We start from the raw sequence: 21,747 nt of genomic DNA, 5'->3' as shown, positions 1-21,747 counted from the left end.
AATAAACTGGAATAAGATAAAACCTGTCCACAAGAGAGGATTGCAATACTTTGTCAAAATTAAGAGACACATTAAATCATTTATTTATGATCTGAGGCACTAACGCATGGTGACCAGGAAACATCTAAACTCAATAATATACTAAGCAGTCACCACCAGCCTTTTCTTGAATTCAAATAACTTTGTTTATCCATGAGAAAAGTTATTTGTGTGAATATTTACAGTGCATCATCTGTATAAGTATCCTGAGAGTGAACATGAGGGACAGAGAAGTCAGCTTTGATTGTCCGTTTAGCATACTTCAAATAAGAAAAGCCTTTCACTTTAATGCTGCACTAATCTAAAACTTTTATCTTTCTTCTTTGCATCGACAACTCAAGAATAACTTTCTCACTTTTCTTGGTAAAGTTTTCAGAGGGAAAAATGCAACAAACGCCACTGAAACAAGAGTAAATGTCCACTTACATTCTCCAGCCGTGGTCATGAGCTTGCTTGTCCACAGGTGTGCGGCGAGTGAGAGGTGATGGGATGATTCTGAGCAGGTGTGTCAGGTGAGACAGGCCCATTCCAAATGTCCCTCACCCTAAACCCTAAAACCCTTAAACCCATAAACCCATAATGACGCTAAGTGCTTGAGAACACTTTTGAGACCACACTTCATGTGTCATAATAATTATTTTGTTTACTCTCTGAAAGATATGATGACACATTCATTTAAAAATAACTAATTTACCTTTTTGGGTAAAATGGAAAATGGAAATCTGCAGCATTGATCCTTATTGCAGTATTTTTAACTGTAAATATTAACTATAAATATTAAAGAGGTTCTTGAGTCAACTGGATCGTTCTCTGAGGGCCCCCCTCTTGACATTGGTGCCCCAAACAATTGCCTGCCTATTCTCTTTTGACCTCTTTTTGCACCACTCCTGGAGGCTTTGAGTGCAAACCGTTAAGCCTATTTCAATGTTCTGTCTGATAATTAGATTGATTGACTTCATATTCAGCAAATATAAGCACTTTTTGAAGCAACAGTTTTCTTTGACTGAGTTCAGTCCTGAATACATGATCAATTCTGTATCTTTTTAAAAAGAAAATCAATATAAATATCACAAAACACAACATGTGATATGCATGTTTCTTTATTTCATAAAGAGAAATGGTGTCTAGACAAAAAAAAGTTGTTTAGATAACACTAGCAATTGAAATTAATGAAAATCGGGTTTGCACAATACCGTATTTACAATGGTTATTAAGTCATTTCAATTCATTAGGGTCATGTAGCATTTCAAAAAAATTATAAAGGTAAGAACTCTTAGTAGAGAATAATAAGCAAATAACAGCTATTTTTTTGAATCGACAATATTAACACAAAACAGTCATCTAGAAAAAAAATGAGAGAGAGAGAGAGAAAACAACAACTTGAACTACGAGCTTAAGAGCTATTACATTAAAAATGATGCACCAAAATTGACTAATACAATAATCCATATAATCTGTGTAAAAAGCATGTAGAAAAAACACCTGATGCACTTTTGCTGATACAGTCATTGACCAGTTATGAGAGGTATGAAGGATTTCACAGGTAGATAAGTGTGAGAAAGTCCGCACTGGTGACTCAGGGATGGGGCCCCGGGGCCCCTGCATACACTCACTTCACTTGAATGTGAACTGTGGCCTCTGCACGTACTAAGGCAAATATCGGAGGTGCACTTGAAGTCATGTAATGCGAACCCATCCCAGAAGTTGAATTAAAGACAAGGTGAGGGGGAAAAAACCCATTCTTTGTCTCGTTTTTTTTTTACACCAACACCAAGAGCCAGTCGAATTGAACCGAGTGATTTCTTTTTTCTTTTTTTAACATGGCAAGAATCGATCTTACATGACATGACACCTATTTGTAAACATATTTCATATTTTTTCTTTTTCTATCTTCAATGAGCTCAGCCTGCATGCGCACATTCCACCAGGGTACCAGATTTTGTTTTTCTTTCATATCTCAATAAAGTTTGAGAGCAGTTTTGTGAGAAAGGCATGTTATTTTTTTGTTCATATTCTTCTATAGAACAACCTTTGGAGTTGAAAAGCCAGTGTTTGTTTCAGAGAAGCAGCAACAAATAAAAGATAAACTAAAAAAAAACATGGCAAAAAAAGATGAGCAAAACTGTCCACTTAAATCTGTTGTAATGGCTACGAATATATATATAAAAAGAGTCTGGTCTGCACCAAAATTCCTTTAGGATTCACTAAATCCAAGTATTTGATTCATTATTTGGTGGTTTTTAAAAGCTGGTATTATTACTTTAACGTAATTTTAAAGTTGCACTAATCCATAGTTGTGATTATGAACAGCGACACTGCATGGAGGAAGTTAGCTGGTGAACGTAGCAGCATATAAAGAGCCATATGCTTTATCTCAGGAGGTGGTGGAGACTAAAACAGAGCTAAAAAAAGAGAGAGAGAGGAGTGAATATAAGACTTACATTCATCACTGATGGGACTAATTCTGTGGGCCGTGTAAATAAGCAAGTCTTTGCTAAACATTTGAACCACAAAGTGAGAATAGGCTGCCCCCATGTGGTCAAAATCTTAAAATCATTTTATCTTGAGAAAAAGCGAATCGCTGAGCGCTTTGTGCCCTGAGAAACTAAAGTGTCAGTTCACCCAAATGACATATAAACACTTTTTTCCCCCACTTGCAATATTCAGTTTTTGCCACAATTTTGTCAAAAGCTCTGAGATAATTGGAGATTTCTGATTTCGACGCCACAACACACCGTCGTGTTAACATTACTGGAGTGGTGGTGGTGGGGGGAGAAATCTCAAGAGACAGATATGTCTCCAGGATGTAAACCTGAATATTGAGATGCAGACATCGCTGACATGGACTTAATCCCACGACTGAAGCTGGAGATGGATGGAGGATTATAGTTTAAGCATAAATTCTGTGTTGGAGCAAGACTCAAAGAGCAAGGAGGTCAGGATTTACAAAAATAAAAACAGCTTTTCAGCCTGGAGAGTGTGATTCAAAGACGTCTGGTCCTTCATCCTTCAGTATTCTCAGGGGTCAGTTATGATAGAAATGTGTAAACACAGATGTGATGATGTAGCACATCAGAGGAGATGCTCAAGATTCCTTTGAGACTTACAAACTTCATGAATTCATTTTCTCCGGGCAGAAAAAAAAACACAAAAACCAAAAAAAACATCAAGTCAAAGAGTCTGTGCTCGCCGCCGCCGCAACAACAACAACAACAACAACAACAACCAGGGTTCATCCATTTCAGATCGAACAAAAGTAAAAGCACACAAATAGATAGGGTTTAAAGAGAAGAAAGCTTCTGCTCCATTTACAATTTCTGGCTTTCACCTGGTAGAAATCTCCTCGTGGATAAATACTGTTCTGATTCAGTTACAAGAACGAAAAACAAAAGCAACAAAAGTAAACAAACAAACAAAAAAAAAAGGCGTAGAAACTACACCAGTCGACAAAGAATCACCACTGCTCTGCACCCAGGCTGTGCTACCACTGTGTGTGTGTGTGTGTGTGTTATATGAATATATCATATGTACTGTATGTGTGCATGTGTGTGTGTGTGTGTGTGTGGGTCTATGTACTTTACAAAATAGAAACCATGTCCTTAAAGACAGGTTTACGAAATACACTTACAATGTTCGTCTTGCGTGAGAACAACAGATCATAATCTAAACTACGGCTTTAAAGTCTAAAATTTACATCAGTAAAAACATGAGGGGGTAAAACTTCAAAATAGTTGCATTGGACCTTTAAAGCCCCATTTAAGAGAAGGGGGTTTCCGTCCACAGTATTTACTACAGTGCTTTTTGATTTGAATGCCCCCTGGTGGTCATTGGAGGTTTTACAGGTAGCTATAAAATTTCTCCCCTTTTACCAACATTTTAAAAACATAATCTTTGTTTCCTATGATGTCTCATTTTTTAAATGTACATATTGACAATACATGTATTCTAAACCCAACATATGGCTTCTCAATTATGATCAAAATGACAGAATTAATGTCTGTTTACATTTATGGTGAATTAAGGTAATTAAGGTACTTCTAAGCTGGACATGGTATTGTGTATTTGTCGACCTTTTGCCTTTTTTTTTAATATACTGTTTTGATTCATTTATGTTTTAATTTTATTTTGTTATCAGGTCTCCCTCAAAGAAGAGATTATAATTTCTGAGGAAGTAAGTTTGGGGATCTCTTTCATGTAATATATATATTATATATATATAAATCTGCACGTGTTTTGTTACTGTGTAAAAGTCTATGTGTTTAACATTGTTAAACCCTAAAAAGCACTGTAGTAAATGCAGTAAATTCTGCACAGAGAGACGACACTGAGGGACTGAGGCTCATGGAAGTGTGGTAAACCCACAGGTGACGCGGTCGTGTAATCTCTCTATGAAGTTAAATACAGGAGGGCAACGAACAAAGCTTCACAGTCCAATTGAACTCCACCTTTGCACCGGAGCGCAGCCCTGATTGGACTTTAAAGCCAGCTTCCAGTGAGAGTTGAGGAAATTCATCTTTTTTATACATAGAAATTTATATTTTTATATATATGTATATATATATATATATATGTATATATTTATATTGGAAAAATAAAATAAAAAGCAGACGGCTCCAGAGAGAGAACTGTGCGCGGCAAACTAACTAAGCTTACAGCTATAAAGGCAGCATGCATGCACATCACGAAGCAGATGTTCAAACAAACGCACAATGATGTCACTTGTATCTGACGCGACCCGCAGCTCCATCGCTCAGGCTCCACGGACGCCGCTTCCACGTCACATCGATTCAGAATGAGCTTATTCAAATCCTAGAGCAATACAAACAGGTGTGTGAACACTCTTACACTAAGAAATTAGATTCCTCTTGCATTTAAGTTCCAGATACGTCTTCATCATCCTGTTTTGTTTTCTTCTTGTTCCTGTATGTTCAAATCATCCTATTAAGTTGATGTTTCCTTTTGAAGTGCCAGTTTAAGTGCTCCAGTTTCAGATTTGCTGAAACAAAGGAAACAATCAAATGGAAGTGCTGAGAGGCTCGCAAACAAAGTGCCTGAATAAATTCAAATTTACTGATTTTCTTTTTTAGAAACACAAAGTGTTTGTCAAGAGGCGCTGTTAGACATTACGCAGGATCAATATGAGAAAAAGAAAGAAAGCATCCGTCGCGATGAACACTGAAGAAACCCGAAGCATGTCTGCGAGAGTGAACACGAGTAGCATCTTTAAATACTGATAAGAAATAAGATTTACTCCGAGAAACACAAGGCAAAAAATTCCTTTTTTCACATTTAAAGAGGGGTCAAAGGTGGAGGAGGAGGAGCTGGCTTGATACATGCACGGGGAGGGGGCGGCGGTCTATTTTACACGTGTGTCGGCGCATGTGTTTGTGTATGTGAGTGTCTTTATATGTGTGTGTGTGTGTGTGTGTCAAGCTCATTTCCTGAGTATAAGAACACCCACCATGATGGGGGGAATATTCATTAGGCAGGACAGGAAACAGCAAAGAAAACAAAAATCTTTTTTTTTCCCTAAGCAAAAAGGTGCTTGATATAACCCCGGTGGAAAAAAAAAAGAAACATCTAAGCCTCTACCTGTACATAAAAACAACAACAATTACAGTCGTCATGCTCCAGACTATGTACATTTTCTGCCAAACAAGCACTTGAAAGTCAGACACTGTTACAACACCCAAATACAATGGTATTGCTGATGAGTGGGAAATAAAAAATAGTCATTTAACCACCTGCAAAAACCTTTTCTTTTCTTTCAATTCAGTGCTGAGGAAGGCAAAGAAGGAATGTTTTCAGTTCTCCTGTACAGAAATACAAATGTGAGATGTTTGAAGACATTGTTGTTTTTGTTGTGTGTTTTTTTTTTGTTTTTTATCATTTGTTTTTTTTTTCTCTTTTGCATATGAACATTTTACAGTCTGACTGCATCGTAACTTCCTCGCGTACAGAAACTGTATTTCCATGAATTAGGATGAACATTCAGAGGATTTTTTTATTTTCCTTTCTTATTCCTGAGTTTGAGTTGCTGTGACGAGAGGGGCCACTAAGATAGAGTGAGAGGAGAAAGACAGACAGACAGAGAGAGAGAGAGAGAGAGGTAGAGAGGATTGATAAAAAGACAGAGTGGGAAAAAAAGAAAGAGTTGTGAGAGGAAGGCAGAAGTAGAGATGCTGTTGGTACACACACACACACACACACACACACACACACACAGAAAGAGAGAGTGGCTGTTTAGGTCCGATGAGGTTTAACTGTATGAGCTGTGATGATAAACAGAGTTTCCACTGCAGAGGCTGCTGCTGCTGCTGCTGCTGCTGCTGCTGCTGCTGCTGCTGCTGGGCCGAATGTAGCACCATTGTAAAAGGTTTGGTGAGAATTTCCCACTCTGTCATGATACGAGGAAAATACCTGGAGAACAGTATTGCTGCTGTTAAGACAACTTTAGTGTCAACCGTTCAAAACTAGAAACCAAACAAAAAAAACCCCAGACATAAATACATACAAAGCTTGTTTTTCAGTGAACACTGGGAGAGGCTGACATCTCAACAACCCCGACAGAGGGTTTGTCAGGAGAATAAAATTAAATAATAATAATAAAAAAAACAACAACAACACACACAGAGAACCACCACTACTGAGTGCAGTCCTTCCTCGGCTGCTCATCAGTCGTACATTTGTCAGTCATTTCCTGGCAAAAATCAACTGTTACCGTCTGGTGGGATTTCTCCATGGGCAGCACTGACTTTGTGTACAAGCCGACGTCTTGGCCGTCCATGTCTCTGTCCGCCCCGTTCCTGACGACCGCGTCGTGCTCGCTCTCGGAGGGGCCGGGCGAGCCGTGGAAGCTCGGCTCCGGCGTGGCCGAGCCCGAGTGGGTGGTGAGGTCGATGCTGGTGGTGTTGTTGGTGGTGACGGCGGCGGGGCTACAGGGAGGCTCGGCGTTGTTGCTGGCAGTGGAGTCGGCGGGTCGCAGCACGGGGCAGTAGTGGTGTAGGCTCTGGACCTGCTCGGGGCTCAGCTGGACGTCCCGGCACACTTCCTGGGAGAGGCAGGAGAAGTTCTCCCACAGCTCGCCCATACACGCCTTCAGCTGGTTCCTCTCTGTCAGCAACTTCTCCTTCTCACACACCTGCACACAAACACACACAAAAAGGCTTCAATTAATACGTCGTTCACGCTGAATTTGTTTAAATTGTGTTGATGTTGTGATGATAGACATGTTGTTGCTTCTAAATGCACGTCCTGCAAGCTCACATTTTAATAATGAATGAAGGAATCAACAATAATAATCATAATAATAACAATAATAATAATTATCTATCATATCATTATTATAAAAAAGATTAAAAAAAAGAAATTGCTGCCAGTTTTCCTCACAAACACCAGAGGGCACTGTGTTGCTTTAAACAGCATCCACTCATCAATGCCTTTGGCTTCCTCCAGGCTCTGGCTCCAACTATCAGATTACCAAAATGACTATTTTGATAATCTAATAATAAATAAATAAATAAAAACAAGTCTGAACAAAGACAAACAAATCGGTAATTTCCAGTTTTGGGGAAACACTGATTGACATTCTTAACAATTTATGGACTAATGTATTAATGGAGAAAGTAATCCTCAGACTAATTGATGATGAGAGTAAATTGTTCAGGTAAAGTATAAGAATATGAAAATACACACGTACCAGCTTCCTGATCTCACACTCCAGGTTCAGGATGCAGTCCAGCTTCCTCTTGCGGCAGCGCTGTGCCGCGATGCGGTTCTTGCTCCGCCGCCTTATGTCGTGGATGAACTCGAGCTGCTCCGAGGTCAGTTTGTGCATTTTCACCAACATTTGGAAGTCGTTCCGTGGAAGATTTGTGATTTGATCGACGGGGAAAGGGAGCTTCACCTGGAAGAGGAAGAAAAGGACATCAGACACATGCCGTTTGATTTCATGATTCAGCATTTTACCCCTGTAGGAGTACAATAACGTTGTTATCCACGTCCCATCAAATCACAGATACATTGTTCCAGGATGAGAATGAAAAACTCTTGTGCAACAGTTAATCCTACAATGAAATATGAGTCTTAATCCCAGGTCAAGTGGACTGTAAACTATACACTTATTTTCTCTCTATCATATGTGTTCTGTCTTGGGACAGACTTGACTGTCTGACAAAAAAAGTATAATCAGTCAGTTAATCATTGATTTTCCTATTCACCAAAAACCCACTTAGATAATTATCCACTTTTCCCAAACACTGTCTACTGTATGTAACACTGAAAATGCCCTGAACTATCCCTTTAACCTGTTAATCCATACACATATTTACAACAATGCCACACAACAACAACAACAACAAGTTTTTGAATGGCCAAAAAGATTAGATAAAAATGTATAAATGAACTAATAAACTATTCCACTTTCAGCATGAACATGAGAAAAATGTGTGACATGATATAATGACTGAGATACTGAGGGATTACAGCTACATTCACAGTGTCATTGTATGCGTTTGTGCTCGTTTTGGGACAGTTAACATAGCTTAGCGTGACCACAAGAGGGCAGAAGAGCGCCACTCCTCATAGGCCTCAGCGCCTTCAGCTCTCTCGTCTTCATATCTAACATGTAGCACATCCTCGGGCAGAGGGGAAAAGGTGAGCCAAGAAAATTGAGACCCAGAAGGACGCCATGATTGGAGGGACAGTGACTCGTCAACCTGAATCAAATCAGTGTCATGCACATCTGCAGCAGGACTCCTCACTGGCTGCAGAACAAAAGACTCAGTTGTATAAATGTAAACTACAGCAGAGGATTAGGCAGCACAACAAAAATAAATCATACACCTCCACTAACGTTCTCTCTTTCTCTCAGTTTAGAGAGCAACAACAAGCCAGCGTCTCTCCCTGAGGTGATGGCAAACCTTATGATAAGCACATCATAGGCTGATCCACCCCAGTGGTATCTGTGTGCACCAGGGAGGTGTAGCTGAAGGCGGCGAGGGGAAGCAGTGGAGGCATAACAAAGAGCCAGAGGAAGACAGCCGGAAAACCTTGGCAGAGATGAGACAAGCTGCAGCTCTCTCTCTCTCTCTCTCTCTCCCTGTGGCTGCCTCCAAAAGAGCACAGGGAGAACAAAGCCAAACAAAGGCGGAAGAGATGGAGGGGGCAAAAAGAAGGAGCAAGGGATGCGACTTCCACTCGCAGTGTACCTGGCTGCTCGAGCGGGAGCCACACGCTCCCTGAGAGATGCTTAAACGCTCCGCTGACTGCAGGCAGAGGCTGCAGCTCGGCACTGTTTTCTCCACTTTGGTGCACCAAAGTGGCTGAGGTGTCACCTGGTTGTAAGCGCTGCACTCAGGGGGATAAAGCGAGGTGCCTACTCATGACACAATTTAAATGACTCCTCACTGTGAGGCAAATCTAGTTGTCAGTCTGTCTCTGACAGAAGGAAAAAGAAAAAGGCCCCAGTTCCCTCGTTAGAAATGCAGCCCTCTGAGCCCCCGTTTCTCATCTCTGCTCAACATCTGCATGCAGACACATGAATAAATGATGACGTGAGCTTTCAAGGCCGCGGCGGGCTCCTCGCTGCTTTACCAGGCCGCGACAGCACCAGCCTCAAAGAGAGGTGACGGGAGGGCGATAAAACACCAGCACGAGCTGCCAGCTTCACGTAAGGCAGAGGTGACGATGAGTGTCTCTGCGATCAAACAGCTCGTGAACCAGAACGCCGGCTCCACCAACGCCGCTGCAGCCAGAGATGACATCTTTTTGTCCAGAGCAGTCAAAGGGGGGAAGGAGACGCTGTAACCTTGTGCTGGTTTCTTTCTTCCCCCCCGGCATCCACCACCAGTCACTGGTACACAGGGGACGGCTAAATTTAGACGCCCAGCATGAGAACCAGTTCAGTGGCAGAGCTGGGATGACAGAGTACACTTCCACCGCGGTCATAAATTCACACCCAACTGTTCTGGATTTTTATGTTTTTCTCCACTTAATTCTCGTCTCACTCACTCTCTTTCTCTCTGTCTGGGTCATTGTGCTGTAAGTGGGGTACAGAGTGAAAAAGTAGGGCTCATCTATTATCAGGAGCAGAGGCGTGCTGGGCCTCAGCTCTGACACTGTGCACTGCTCAAGAAATTATGGATGTTTCAAGTTTGAAATTCTCCCACAAAATACAAGAGGACAGTATGTGGGACAAAGGAAGGAACATGAGCCTTTTACCTGCGGCTGATGGCTTCTTTCCTTTGCATATAAAGTGGCTTTAGGAAGTATTCTCAACCTTGAATCAATTTAATTCTGAATTATTTTAGGTCTTTTCCTGCAAAATAGGGCACTGGAAAGATCACCTGGTTGTCCTTGAGGCTGAGGCCTACAGTCAAACCTCGGCCTGCAATGATCAATTGACTGTTAATATATTCATTGATTCATTTAAAGTCACTGCTAACATTTAGTTTTATTTATTTATTCATTCATATTTTCATTTTGAGATTCTTTTAGACTTGTTTATTTTTCAGGTTTCTTTGCAGCATAGGAAATTGCTGCCCGTGCTGGAGAAGCATTACTTTTCTAACTTAGTGGGGGCCCTCGCGGCGGAGTAGTGGCTAGAGTCTATTGCTTCACGGCAAAATGGTCGTCGCTTGGTTCAATACTCGGTCTGTCTGACAGCCTATCTGTGTGGAGTTTGCATGTTCTCCCCGTGTGTGGGTTTTCTCCGGGTCCTCCGGTTAATTGGACACTCTACATTGAGCGTAGGTGTGAATAGTTGTTCATCTCTGTACTGGTGACCTGTCCAGGGTGTACTCTGCCTTTCACCCTGTGTCTGTTTGAATTAGCTCCATCTCCCCCGTGACCCTCATGTGGAGGATAAAGCGGTAGAAGATGAGTGAGAATGAGTGAACTTGCTTGTTACCAGGTGATAGGGGTGGGCATGGCAAGCAGAAATGCTATTATACAGACAACATATGGCAGAAGGAGTGCCACTGGTGTCCCTCAAACCACTGGTGCTTGTGGAATGGGAAAAAAGGGAAAAAAAGGGGGGGGAAGACTTATAACCCAAAACAGCATAAATAATCCAGGTCCAGGCTTTTAAAACAGACTGGGAAAAAACCGAAAATGCCTTTAAATTACAGGGCCACAAACATTAAAAACACCAACACAGAGTGTAGTGCCTGGACCTGGATTATTTATGCCATTTCTCTCAGCTCAAATGCACGAGAGCTAGTGCAAGTATAGCAGGGTTCACAGTGTGTTGAGCTAATAGGAGCAGGTAACAAGATGCATTCAAAGACCCTGGTAAATATGCACCTTTATAAATGCAATCACTGATAAAAGATTTGTTTTGTATGACTTCAACATAACATGAAGAGTCTATAATGAATTAAATAATCCAAAAATACTCAGTATGTAAAATTTAGGTGAAATTATTTTGATTCGGTTGAGATTGAAGACATAAGAACAAGCTGTTTTTATTTATATCTGGAATCGGGTCAGCTCTGTGAACGCAGCCATTTTGGACCGCCATGTTTTGACAGGAGCCCTCAATGGACAAACTTAACATCTTTTGAGTTTTGATGCTAACTGAAGCATCTCCAGCGCACTTTACATTACATTACATGTCATTTAGCAGCCACTTTTATCCAAAGCGACTTACAATGGAATCAAGTACAATTAGCCAGGGGTGGAATCGAACTTGCGACCATGATGTCTTTGGTACACAAGGTAGGGTCTTAACCACTGAGCCACTCCACACCCTGCACTTGAAAGACAAGACGAGGGATGTTCAGATGCAATACGCAACTTCCCCGATACATGTTGCTAAATCTTACACACTGTGCCTTTAAAGGCCATGGAGCAACTGGCCCCGTGTCAGGTGATCTGCAATCACAGGACGGGACAGCTCGACGATGACCCACACTGTGTCTCTTCACCATTAACACTCACTTCATTCCCACAGAAGCACTAACTCGATCTCATACAAAGGGCCCCGGGGCCGTCAGTCAGCACACTGATGTTTTCCCTGGCAGTTTACATTGGAGGCTGGAGTAATTTCCTAAAGTGATTGTTGCCCGACACCTGTGCTCCAGGTCTGTGGAACACTCGTCCCTTATCTAATCCAAACCAAAATGAAATTGCATCTCATAATATGTGACTGAGCGTTAGCATCTCCGTAATTAACCTCACATGCAAATAAATGGGATTATGAAGCAGCATTACACGTGCACTTTCTGTGTCAGATCTTAATGAAGGTAATGGTGAGCCGTTCAACAGTAACTCTTCAGGGGGTTAGAGTAATAATCGGTAGCATTTTAATATAAATTAATTACTGTTGTTGGTCTCTCTCACTCTCTAAAGTCATTATTTCGTCTTGAAGCAGCTTCATAAAAAGCTTTATGAATGTTAGATGTCATAAATAGAACTGCTTTTCTTTCCTGGCAGCAGCAGCTGCAATGTTTGGAAGAAACACGTGAAAAAATGGGCTGTTAACTGTAAAAAACTGAAAAAGTGTCAAACTTCATTAACAGAACTCTTGTCCAAACAAAAAAAAAGGAGAAAATTAACACAATATTTGATTGCCAAGCTATTTCTCGGAATCTGAGTGCAGAAACGGCACGGCACTCGCCAAGATCAGCACAAGAAGAAGCTCACAAGATTACAGATTACCACTGTAAGTTAGCTGCATGCTTGACGACCACCGGGTGAACAGCAACGTTTCTGTGTCTCATCTGGACCTGAGGGCCCAGTGAGTTTGCTCAAACACCACAGGGATGTCCAGTCCAGTCCATCCCGGTCACACACTACCCTCCTCTCTGCAGCACACAAGTGTTGTCTTTCTTGGTCGCAGTCCACTCTTAAGGTCTTAAACGATGCAACATATGTGATTTTGGAGGTTTGAACATATCATCTCACTCATCTAACGACCCTCTTTATCATCAACATTGATGAAAATAGATTTCAAAGTACTTTGGTTGCTCAAGTCTCCATCTGTGTTTACACTGAAGGCAACAAAACAAGGCTCCATATGTTACATGCAGCAATTTTTTTAAATATCAATTACATTGTGTTGCCTATATACAGTATACTGCCTATAAGTGAAATCTGTTCTTTTTGAACTTTATTGCTATTTTCTGGAAAATAACAGGCAATTTCACTTCACAAAGCACCATGAGATACTCTAGGGCTTCAATAAACATAATAATATGATAATGACCCATGTCCAAGTACATAAAGCCCCATCGTCTTTAAAAACAGGCAGCTGTAGCTGGGTTGTGTAACATCATATATATATACATGTTTGTTTGAGTTGTTCTAGCATTGGGAGATTGTGGGAGGGTTCAGCTTCATCAATCATTGACAACATATGCAGTATGTAACACTGTTCTTTGCTGAATAAATGTTCCGCAGCATGGGGGATCTCATTTCATATTTTTCAGAGCTTAAGTGTATTTTTGGGCCATCCCAAAATGGTCCCCAACCATGTCACACTTTCTCCAGCACTTGTTGGTATTGTTATTTTTAGACCAGGGGTCCAAAATAATCTTATTTTGACTTTTCAGTCCATAGCTGGCTTCCAATACCTCTGTAACTATTGCATTTATTACATTATCTTTGTAAACCACTTATAATATTAAAATACATTCACTAAAAATACTGTCAGCTTCTGTTTATTCTGTAACGGGCTACTTACAGGGGAACTCCTAAACCGCTCATGCCACTTTAGTTTCAATTAAGTTTTTATTCTGACATATTCATGACAAATATAAATAAAAGACAAGTAACTAAACAAAAACAGGAAAAATAACAACAATCATTGTTCCTTGTCTGAGAGAATTTGAAAATAAGTGTCAACCCCTATTGAGCTCTGTCGCTTTGATCAACTAGATCATATCAGAGGAGGAAAGTATAAATCAGCGAGCACAGAAATATAAACCACAGGCAAGAAAAAGGAAAATTAAATTAAACAGCATTGGGTCGACGTAGGGCCCCTGCAAATTCCCTAGGTCCTTAAAGTCCCTTAACACATTGACTAATGTATATAGTGTGATCAGTTTATCAGTGATCACAGTGTTGGACATGACTGCAGCAAGCTCCACAGCTAATATTACGAATGACACATCAAACCACAGCCACATCATTTCTAAAGTTAGACTGTCGTTACGCAGGTGTAATGAAAACGATATCGATGCACTTCTGTCCCACGTTCTCCACGGTCTATTTCATGTTTTGTGTGATAAAGAAAACAGAAATAAACAATCGAAGTATGTATCAGTACTTCAGTGAATAACTCCTCCCACTCGCTCCGAGATCAATAGTTACACCTCCGTGACCAGACGATTAACTGGACTGAGCTCAGCGCCTACACTGCTGCAATGAGCTGGAACTCAGAGAGAGAAGGAGACGGACTGAAGAAGAAATGCAGCTCGATGTCCACCCAGATGCTGCTGGTTTAACGCATACATCACCTTACCTGTGTCCTGTATATGAATCTAAATGTCTTTATTTTGTGACTATTCTATATGAACTATGATAAAGGTTTACAGATTCATCCTAGGGAAATATAATGATTTATATAAGCCTATGTTTACTTTTAAAAAACTAAAAGCTGCAGATTACAACAAATAGTAAATTCATTTTGATTTTGTAGATCCAAAGAATGCGTTTCATCTTGTACGGGGTCCTTGGTTCAGAAATAATTGAGTTTATATACAGTATTATGGATTTAGTAGGGTTGAATTATTAATCAGTTCTATGTTGAAATTGCAATTGAAACATTGCAAATAATAAACACAAAGGCTGCAATTTAATTTAATTAATCTATTGTGTTCACGTTGAATTATAAAAGTGAATATTTTGTAATGAAATGGTAACATGCCACGTTTTACATCTATAGCAAATTTCATTCAGCAAAATGTTCCGGACAATTTTGCAGTTATGATATATGCTAATACAAAGTTGGTGAACTTATAATATAATTGACCATTTACATATACTGTATATTAGTGACCTAATCTGTGCCCTAATATCATTTGAACTGGTAAATGAATCATTTCCAAGGAGTAAATGTACTAAAAACTTTATTTTCTGCATATTGTTTTAAACACACATAAAAATTCAGCTAATTTGTTTGGGGACTCATTAAAAGACCACTCATCTCTGGCAATCACTACAATATACCAGAATAGTCTTTTTCTTTTTCTTTTTCATGCAGAAATGTGTGCGCGTATGTCCTTTTAAAAGCTGCTTGTCTCTTTGAGTTGACAATCCTTCGTGCTGACTGAAGCTCCTGATCCTCATCTCTGCACAGATGTGACTCACATCACTGCAACAGCCCATAACCACACAGCAGGAGTCGCCCAGAGAACCTCATGTGACTCTGGCTACCTTGAATGACAACACTTTGGTCGGACTGGCCTGCACTTTAATAACTTCCTTCCTCATCTGTATTCATTGTGTCCAGGGCTGCGGTCCTGAGCCGCAGCTATTTATACCAAAGCGGGCAGCTTTCCCCCGTCTGTTATTTGTTCAGCACAGTGAGGACAGCCCTCTCCATATGTTTGTTTGTGCACCTGAATTACAGGGAGGACAGTACAGAGGGAAAAGAAAGAGTGGCCGAGGGAAGCATGATGTAGCATTTCTTCACCACATACAGGCCAAAAGAAGGGAGTTTCCACAAGCTCCACTGTAATAAAGTGTAGAGCAGGCTGCTTGGAGAGACATTCATTCATGAAGAATGCTATCACCAGCCTGCGATTGTTAGTCAAAAGCTGGCACATAACCCCGTATGAGTCAATACTGCGTGGTGTAAAGGACAACCATCAGTGACTGACACACACACATACAGTATATAAACCCACACAAAGGGAATGATGTGTCCTGTAGTCATTTTTGAGCTGGCCTGACAGCTCAGCTGCTCTAAATCAATCCCACATAATTTACAGAGGCACATTCCTCGGGCCCTTCAGACGACCATAAATCTGACGGTGATGGGTCATGCTAGGAAGGTAATAATTGCACATTACTGCTGAGCCTCTTTATCTCGCAAACTCTGTGCAGCAGGAACTGAATTATTTCCACGCAAGGGCTCAATCCTGTCAGCTTCCAATACCCTTGCAACGCACCGGGATCCCATCGCCATGGCAACACACAAGTTCCTCTATCGCTCACTCGTTTCTCCCGTGTGCACTTAAAGCATCCATCTTTCCAGCAAGGAAAAAAAAAACCCCACAATTCTGTCGACGCAAGTGAACACCACTAAGTGCAATATCACAAGAGTCAGGATGGCCTGGTTGTAACATGGAGACTCCCAGAGACAACAACATTCAGTGTGATGTGACAGTGAGGGACAATCTAAACCAAGAAAGCTAAAGGAAAGCGCCTGTTCCAAGATTTGTACCCCTAAAAAAATTTAAATGAGCAAACATAGTGTGACTTTTATTCTGAAATAGTCACAGGAAGCGTAATGGGACCAAATACTGCAAAGAAATGTTCCAAACTTTAAATCTGGTAACATTTTACATAACAGTACAGTGACAGTGAGACAATAATATGGTTACATATTAATATGTAGGAACACTAAAAATTAATACTAACTTTAGTTTAGTTTAGTTTATTGGTTTAGTTGAATAGAATAAAACACTTCTTAAGACAAAGCTACAAAGCAATTGAAAAATATAAACAAATGTTAAAAGACAAAAGAGGTATCAATAAATAAATTGTTGTTTGGTAATAACAAATTAAAGTGTTTGTGCGACACAAGAGAGGCTGAATTTCAAATTTATAATATAGTTATTATTAATTTTCTTGTATGAAAACGTTCACGTGAAGGTATTACACTGATGGAAGCCTGTAGTAATTCTAATTACATTGATATTACATATTACACATTACTATGATATTATGTCCTGATTAGCACACTATCTATTAGCAATGAGTGACCATACTATTACCATGTTGTCACTGTACTGTTCTGACTACAGAGTAATTGGAGATCAAAGATTTCAGGTGCATGATTCAGTGTGTAGCCTTGTGAACACAAATGGTCCAACAGCAATTGAGAGACGCTTTGTTGATAAAAAGTTTTTTTTCATCCGACAGCAGCATGCATGATGCAGATAGAAATTCCACTCTATTAAATGAGTAAGCAGAAGCTCTTCAAGAAAGCGAAGCGTTTCTCCATGAATCTATTTTATTGCCTTTCCCTCGGGTGGGAAATGTGCTCATTTCATGTTATTACACCTGCGCTGCTCGCTCCATCTGTGAATTACAGTCCCTCACTGATCTTTATGTAGTAAACAACAACAATCGTCTCGTCTGCAGCTTGGAGGAACGTCTGCCCAGGTGGATTAGGTGAAGGACGATTAGAGGATTGGCTATTCATCCGTCACTGTCAGCGCCGTCAAACTGCACTACAGTCCTGTCATGAGGCCGAGCTGAACCTCTCACCCACTCACATTCCACCGCACACTACTGCTGCTGCTGATGCTGTGATGAAGTGGTTGTAATCCTTTTTGCAAAGCAATTGCACAGCCTCAATGCAGCTGGGTATCACAGCTAATTGTTGATAGATCAGAAATGTCAGCAGTTGGCTAAGCTACATGGGGAATTAACACATGCATATTTATGGAGGCGGATTATAGCCCAGATATCAGTGTTTTTGCTGGCATAAAATGAGTTTGTTACGCTAGCTGGCACTGGCAGAGAGGCAAAGATTGCCAAGAGGAATCACCTCAGAGGACAGGTCTACCCGAGGAGAATCCTGACCTTTCTTTTGCCTGCAGTGCTTTTAAAAAACACGTCTCTCAGCTAGCACCACATCCTCCCATATTTAGGATGTTGAGTATTTGGGTGCACATATTTGCACTCATTACACAGATCTCCAGCAGAGCATAAAGCAGATTAATAATATCAAAGCACATCTGTGCCCTTTGGTGGTGCTGTAAATCTTGTACTGAACACTCGTACTTCAATTACATGATGATTTAATGACTGCTAATGCAGACCTGGAGAGCGGGCCAGTGCAAAAATAATTAGCCATGGTGGAATCGAGTGTGATGTATCACTGTGTGCTACATGTGGGAGACCATGTTCTACACTCACCTCTGTTCCCCGCTCCTGTGCGTGGCAGGATTCGCTGTCTCCCTCTGAGAAAGACCCGGACTCGTCGCTGGAGTTGGTGCCATAGGACTGCTCACATTTGATCTTGGGCTGCACCTGGTTAAAAAGGGCATCCCCTCCCACGCTTTGCTCCTGCTGGTCCACATTGAGGCAGCGTGCCACGTTGGAGCACGGTGAGGAGGAGAATTCAAATTGGGGCAGGCTACAGGGAGAGCCTCCACTGCCGTCCTCCGCATAGGAGTATGAGGAACAGGAGCTGGAAGTCCTGGTACGTGTCTCACAAGGCGGCGAGCGTGGGCACACTTTGATTGGCACTGGGCAGCTGGTGTTGGGCCTTGGGCGGCATAGAAGTGGAGGCTCAGTGGAGGTGGTGCTGGGAGAATAGTTCTGGGAGGTGGGGAGAGACTGGCTAGATCCAGCCCACAGGCCCTTTGGCATGTGCTCGGCGAGCTCCATCTCCAAAGAGTTCCCACCAGGGTAGGAATGCGCTGGTGTTCCCAGACGGTTGCAGGCCCCTGAGGAAAATATGACACTACGACGGTCAAGCTCGACCTCCTGTTTGCAGACCCCATCACAGGAAGTGGACTTGAGGGACAACCCTGCAGGGAAACCGTCCATGTCCTTTGGGGATGTAAGAGACAGACCCAGCTCCCCAGTGAAAGGACTGAAGTCTTTTTTATGATCTCCCTGAGAGTTTCCTTTGTCCTGGGGGCAAACAAGTCTGTTGGCGAATAGCTGCTGTGATGTGTTGGGCAGGCTGGGGACGTCCACCCCTTTCTTGAAGAGGGCTCGGAGGCAGGATGGAGACTTGGTTCTCTTGGTTCTTTCAAGAGATATTGGGTTATCCATCTCCATAGCTGTGACACTGTCCTTATCCCTGACATCCTGCTCATCCCCTGACAGGCACAATGAGATGGCTTCTTCCTCGGCCTGTGGTTCAACTTTAATCTGTGCCAAAGGCAGCCTGCCCTGACCTGGCACTGCCCCGCTAACGCTGCTCTCCTTTAATGTGCTTGGAAAACCTGAGGTACTGGTGTGTGACGAGGTGTCATTATTGTGCTTGTTGCAAGCCCACTGGTATTTCCTGTACTTGGGGCATCGTGGCAGGTCTGACACTCCATGGCCATCAAACTCCAGCCTGCCATCCGTGAAGTTGCTGGGCATAGACATTGCTAGCCGATCATTGTCGGGGCGTCGAAAAGAGGTAAGGGCGTCAGCACACCGCCGCACCCTGGGGGAGGTGGGCTTTTCCACCTCTGACTGCATGCTCTCATCCTCTGAGTTGTTTGCTTCTGCAGCCACCTTGTGGTAGGGAAGCAAGCCATCGTCCTCGCTGCGCAGCTGAGCCTCCAGGAAGCGAAAGCACGAGTCCTCGAGGTTCTGTATGCGCAGGAATTCGGCACAGCGGATGACCTCCTGGATGTTTTCTCTGCTGAGTAACAGCTTAGCAGTGTAGGCAAACTGCAACAATGGGGCAAATCCCCTGGCAGTGACCTGCAAAAAAACAGGGAAATTGCTAGCATTAGCATCAGCACAGCCATTGTTCAGAACATTTGGAGTGTGGTGAGATAACCCGACAGCTCCTACAGCCATAAACAAACACGGTGAAGTACCCGTTAATCTTTTTTTATCAGGTCAGCACTGAACATTCTACTGTATACAGCAGTAACCAAGAACTGGTGGTGTGGAAATATTGGCAGGTTGTGTGTGTCCATCCTCCATGTTCATGATAATAACCTGTGGGACATTCCAGCAGCCAACCACTGTCTGCTCTGTGGTCACATCATTGGTTTCGCCTACACCCACATGTGGTAATTCTGTGTATTTGAAGAACATTTACTTACTTGAGGAAAGATGTCTACAAAAGAAGCTGCTTAATATTAACTTCCTCCTTCAATGAGGTTTTTTCATGTGTTTGACTGTTTTCGAGAAGCAACTCAAAAGGTAATGAATAGATTTTGATGAAATTGTGTGGGAGTATAGGTTATTGCCCAAGAAGTTATCAGATTGCAGTGGTGATACTGATATGGATACTGGGCTGCCTTAGCGGAGGTTTGAGTGTGTTATCTTGTTTAGTTACATGTAATTACTCAAAATGTTGCAGGGACAAAAACATTCTTTATCACCATGAATATTCTTCCAAAGTTTTGACATTTAACCTCATTACTGGGGTTTTTTATTGGTTCCAAAGGATGTCTTCGTTGAGAAACAAAGGAAGCCAAAGTGCTTCAAGTTAGTTACATATTCTTTAAACAGTCAATCTCATTCAAATGTGATTGAAACCAGCAAAAAGAACTATTTTGATCACAGACAAACACAAGTCTATGATTCAAACCACTGATCCAATGACAACTTTAGGCACTACACACACAGCAGATGTGCAGAATACAATGAGGTTTTGATTTCATTTGCTACACAATGAAATTTACAAAAATGTCAAAGATTAAATTAAATACAGTGGTGGTAGAGGCGGAACAACAGTGCACACAAAGAAAGCATCAAAAAAAGCAAGTAAAAGACAGGAGTCTTTTTTGAAACAGTGTTGAGCTACTTGCGAAAAGTGATGATGTAATTTGACACCCATACAAGTTGAATAAAGAAGGACGTGCTAATTTGCTTTAAAAATAACTCCTGAACTGCTCACGAATATACCGTGTCTCATAAATAGAAATTATAATTATAAAGGTGCAGATGATACATTTTGGTTGCCCTAACAACAATGAAATCAACATGTCTGCCAGTACTCTCTACTGTAGCACTGTGACCAAGACGTGGGCCTTCTGCCTCCCTTCCTGTGTCCTTAGGTCAAGTGCCTTGTAAAGCCCTAATGGTTTGTAAGACTGCGGCTTATCCCTGTTGTGGCCATGTGGTACAGGATGATGGAGGGAAGCCTTCCATTTAGACTTAATGCCAGATAATTAGGTAAACTCCTGAGCCTGCAGAAGTCCAGGCCGCCCTCTGCTGCTGCTGTCACTGAGCACACAGACGAGAGAAAGGAGCCACGGGAGCCGGCTGTAAGACATGGGCTTGTCTGCGCTTTACAGATTAACTCAAGGTTCGCACTAGGTTGCAATCACCACTTTACTACATTCAGGGTATGCGATCAAACCATGCGCGCAGAAGCGACGGATGCTATTGTTTGCTCTACGATGCTTTCTTTTCAGGAAGCAGGGTGATGTAAAGGCTTTTTAACAAAAACTAACAGAGTCCTGCACATGTAAGGGATGAGCATTCCTGTGTGGTTTTAATGAGCCCACTGTTTACTCCTTGTTTTGCTGCCTTTGTTGGGGGAAACCGAGAAGATAAATTACCCAAGGTGGAATGGCACTGGAATGGTTGTGCAAGCGCAGCAGCAGCAGCAGCAGCAGCTTCCAGAGGTTCTGCGATCTCTGCCAGACACACTGCTCGTAAAAGAACAAAATAAAAAAGAAACAGGACTTGCTCTCCAAAGCAATCAAGCTTAAAACAAACCACACAACTCGCTCGGTGGAGTTTGTTTGAGGAAACAAAACATGTCGGCAAAAAATAGCCGGAGGTCATTTGAGTCTGAAATTGTATTAAATCCTCAGGCATTGTGAGTTTTTCTTTTCTTCTGGA

At 41.8% G+C, this 21,747-nt stretch overlaps 1 protein-coding gene across 2 annotated transcripts in view; it reads right to left on the bottom strand.

Annotated features, from left to right (window-relative positions):
* Nucleotides 1-1,160: 1,160 nt before the first annotated feature.
* Nucleotides 1,161-21,747, bottom strand: part of bach2b (BTB and CNC homology 1, basic leucine zipper transcription factor 2b) — a 102,711-nt gene continuing 82,124 nt past the window's right edge. For both annotated transcript variants that reach the window (XM_044048648.1, XM_044048649.1), the window contains exons 3-5: nucleotides 18,133-19,644; nucleotides 7,739-7,945; nucleotides 1,161-7,180 (exon numbers count right to left, since the gene is read on the bottom strand). In XM_044048648.1, the coding sequence (XP_043904583.1) occupies nucleotides 6,683-7,180; nucleotides 7,739-7,945; nucleotides 18,133-19,644 (2,217 nt within the window). In that variant the 3' untranslated portion in view covers nucleotides 1,161-6,682. The remainder of the gene's footprint in view (nucleotides 7,181-7,738; nucleotides 7,946-18,132; nucleotides 19,645-21,747) is intronic.

The sequence above is a fragment of the Solea senegalensis genome, linkage group LG17, assembly GCF_019176455.1.
Source record: "Solea senegalensis isolate Sse05_10M linkage group LG17, IFAPA_SoseM_1, whole genome shotgun sequence".
Taxonomy (NCBI): Eukaryota; Metazoa; Chordata; class Actinopteri; order Pleuronectiformes; family Soleidae; genus Solea; species Solea senegalensis.
This window is presented reverse-complemented; position numbering and strand designations above follow the sequence as displayed.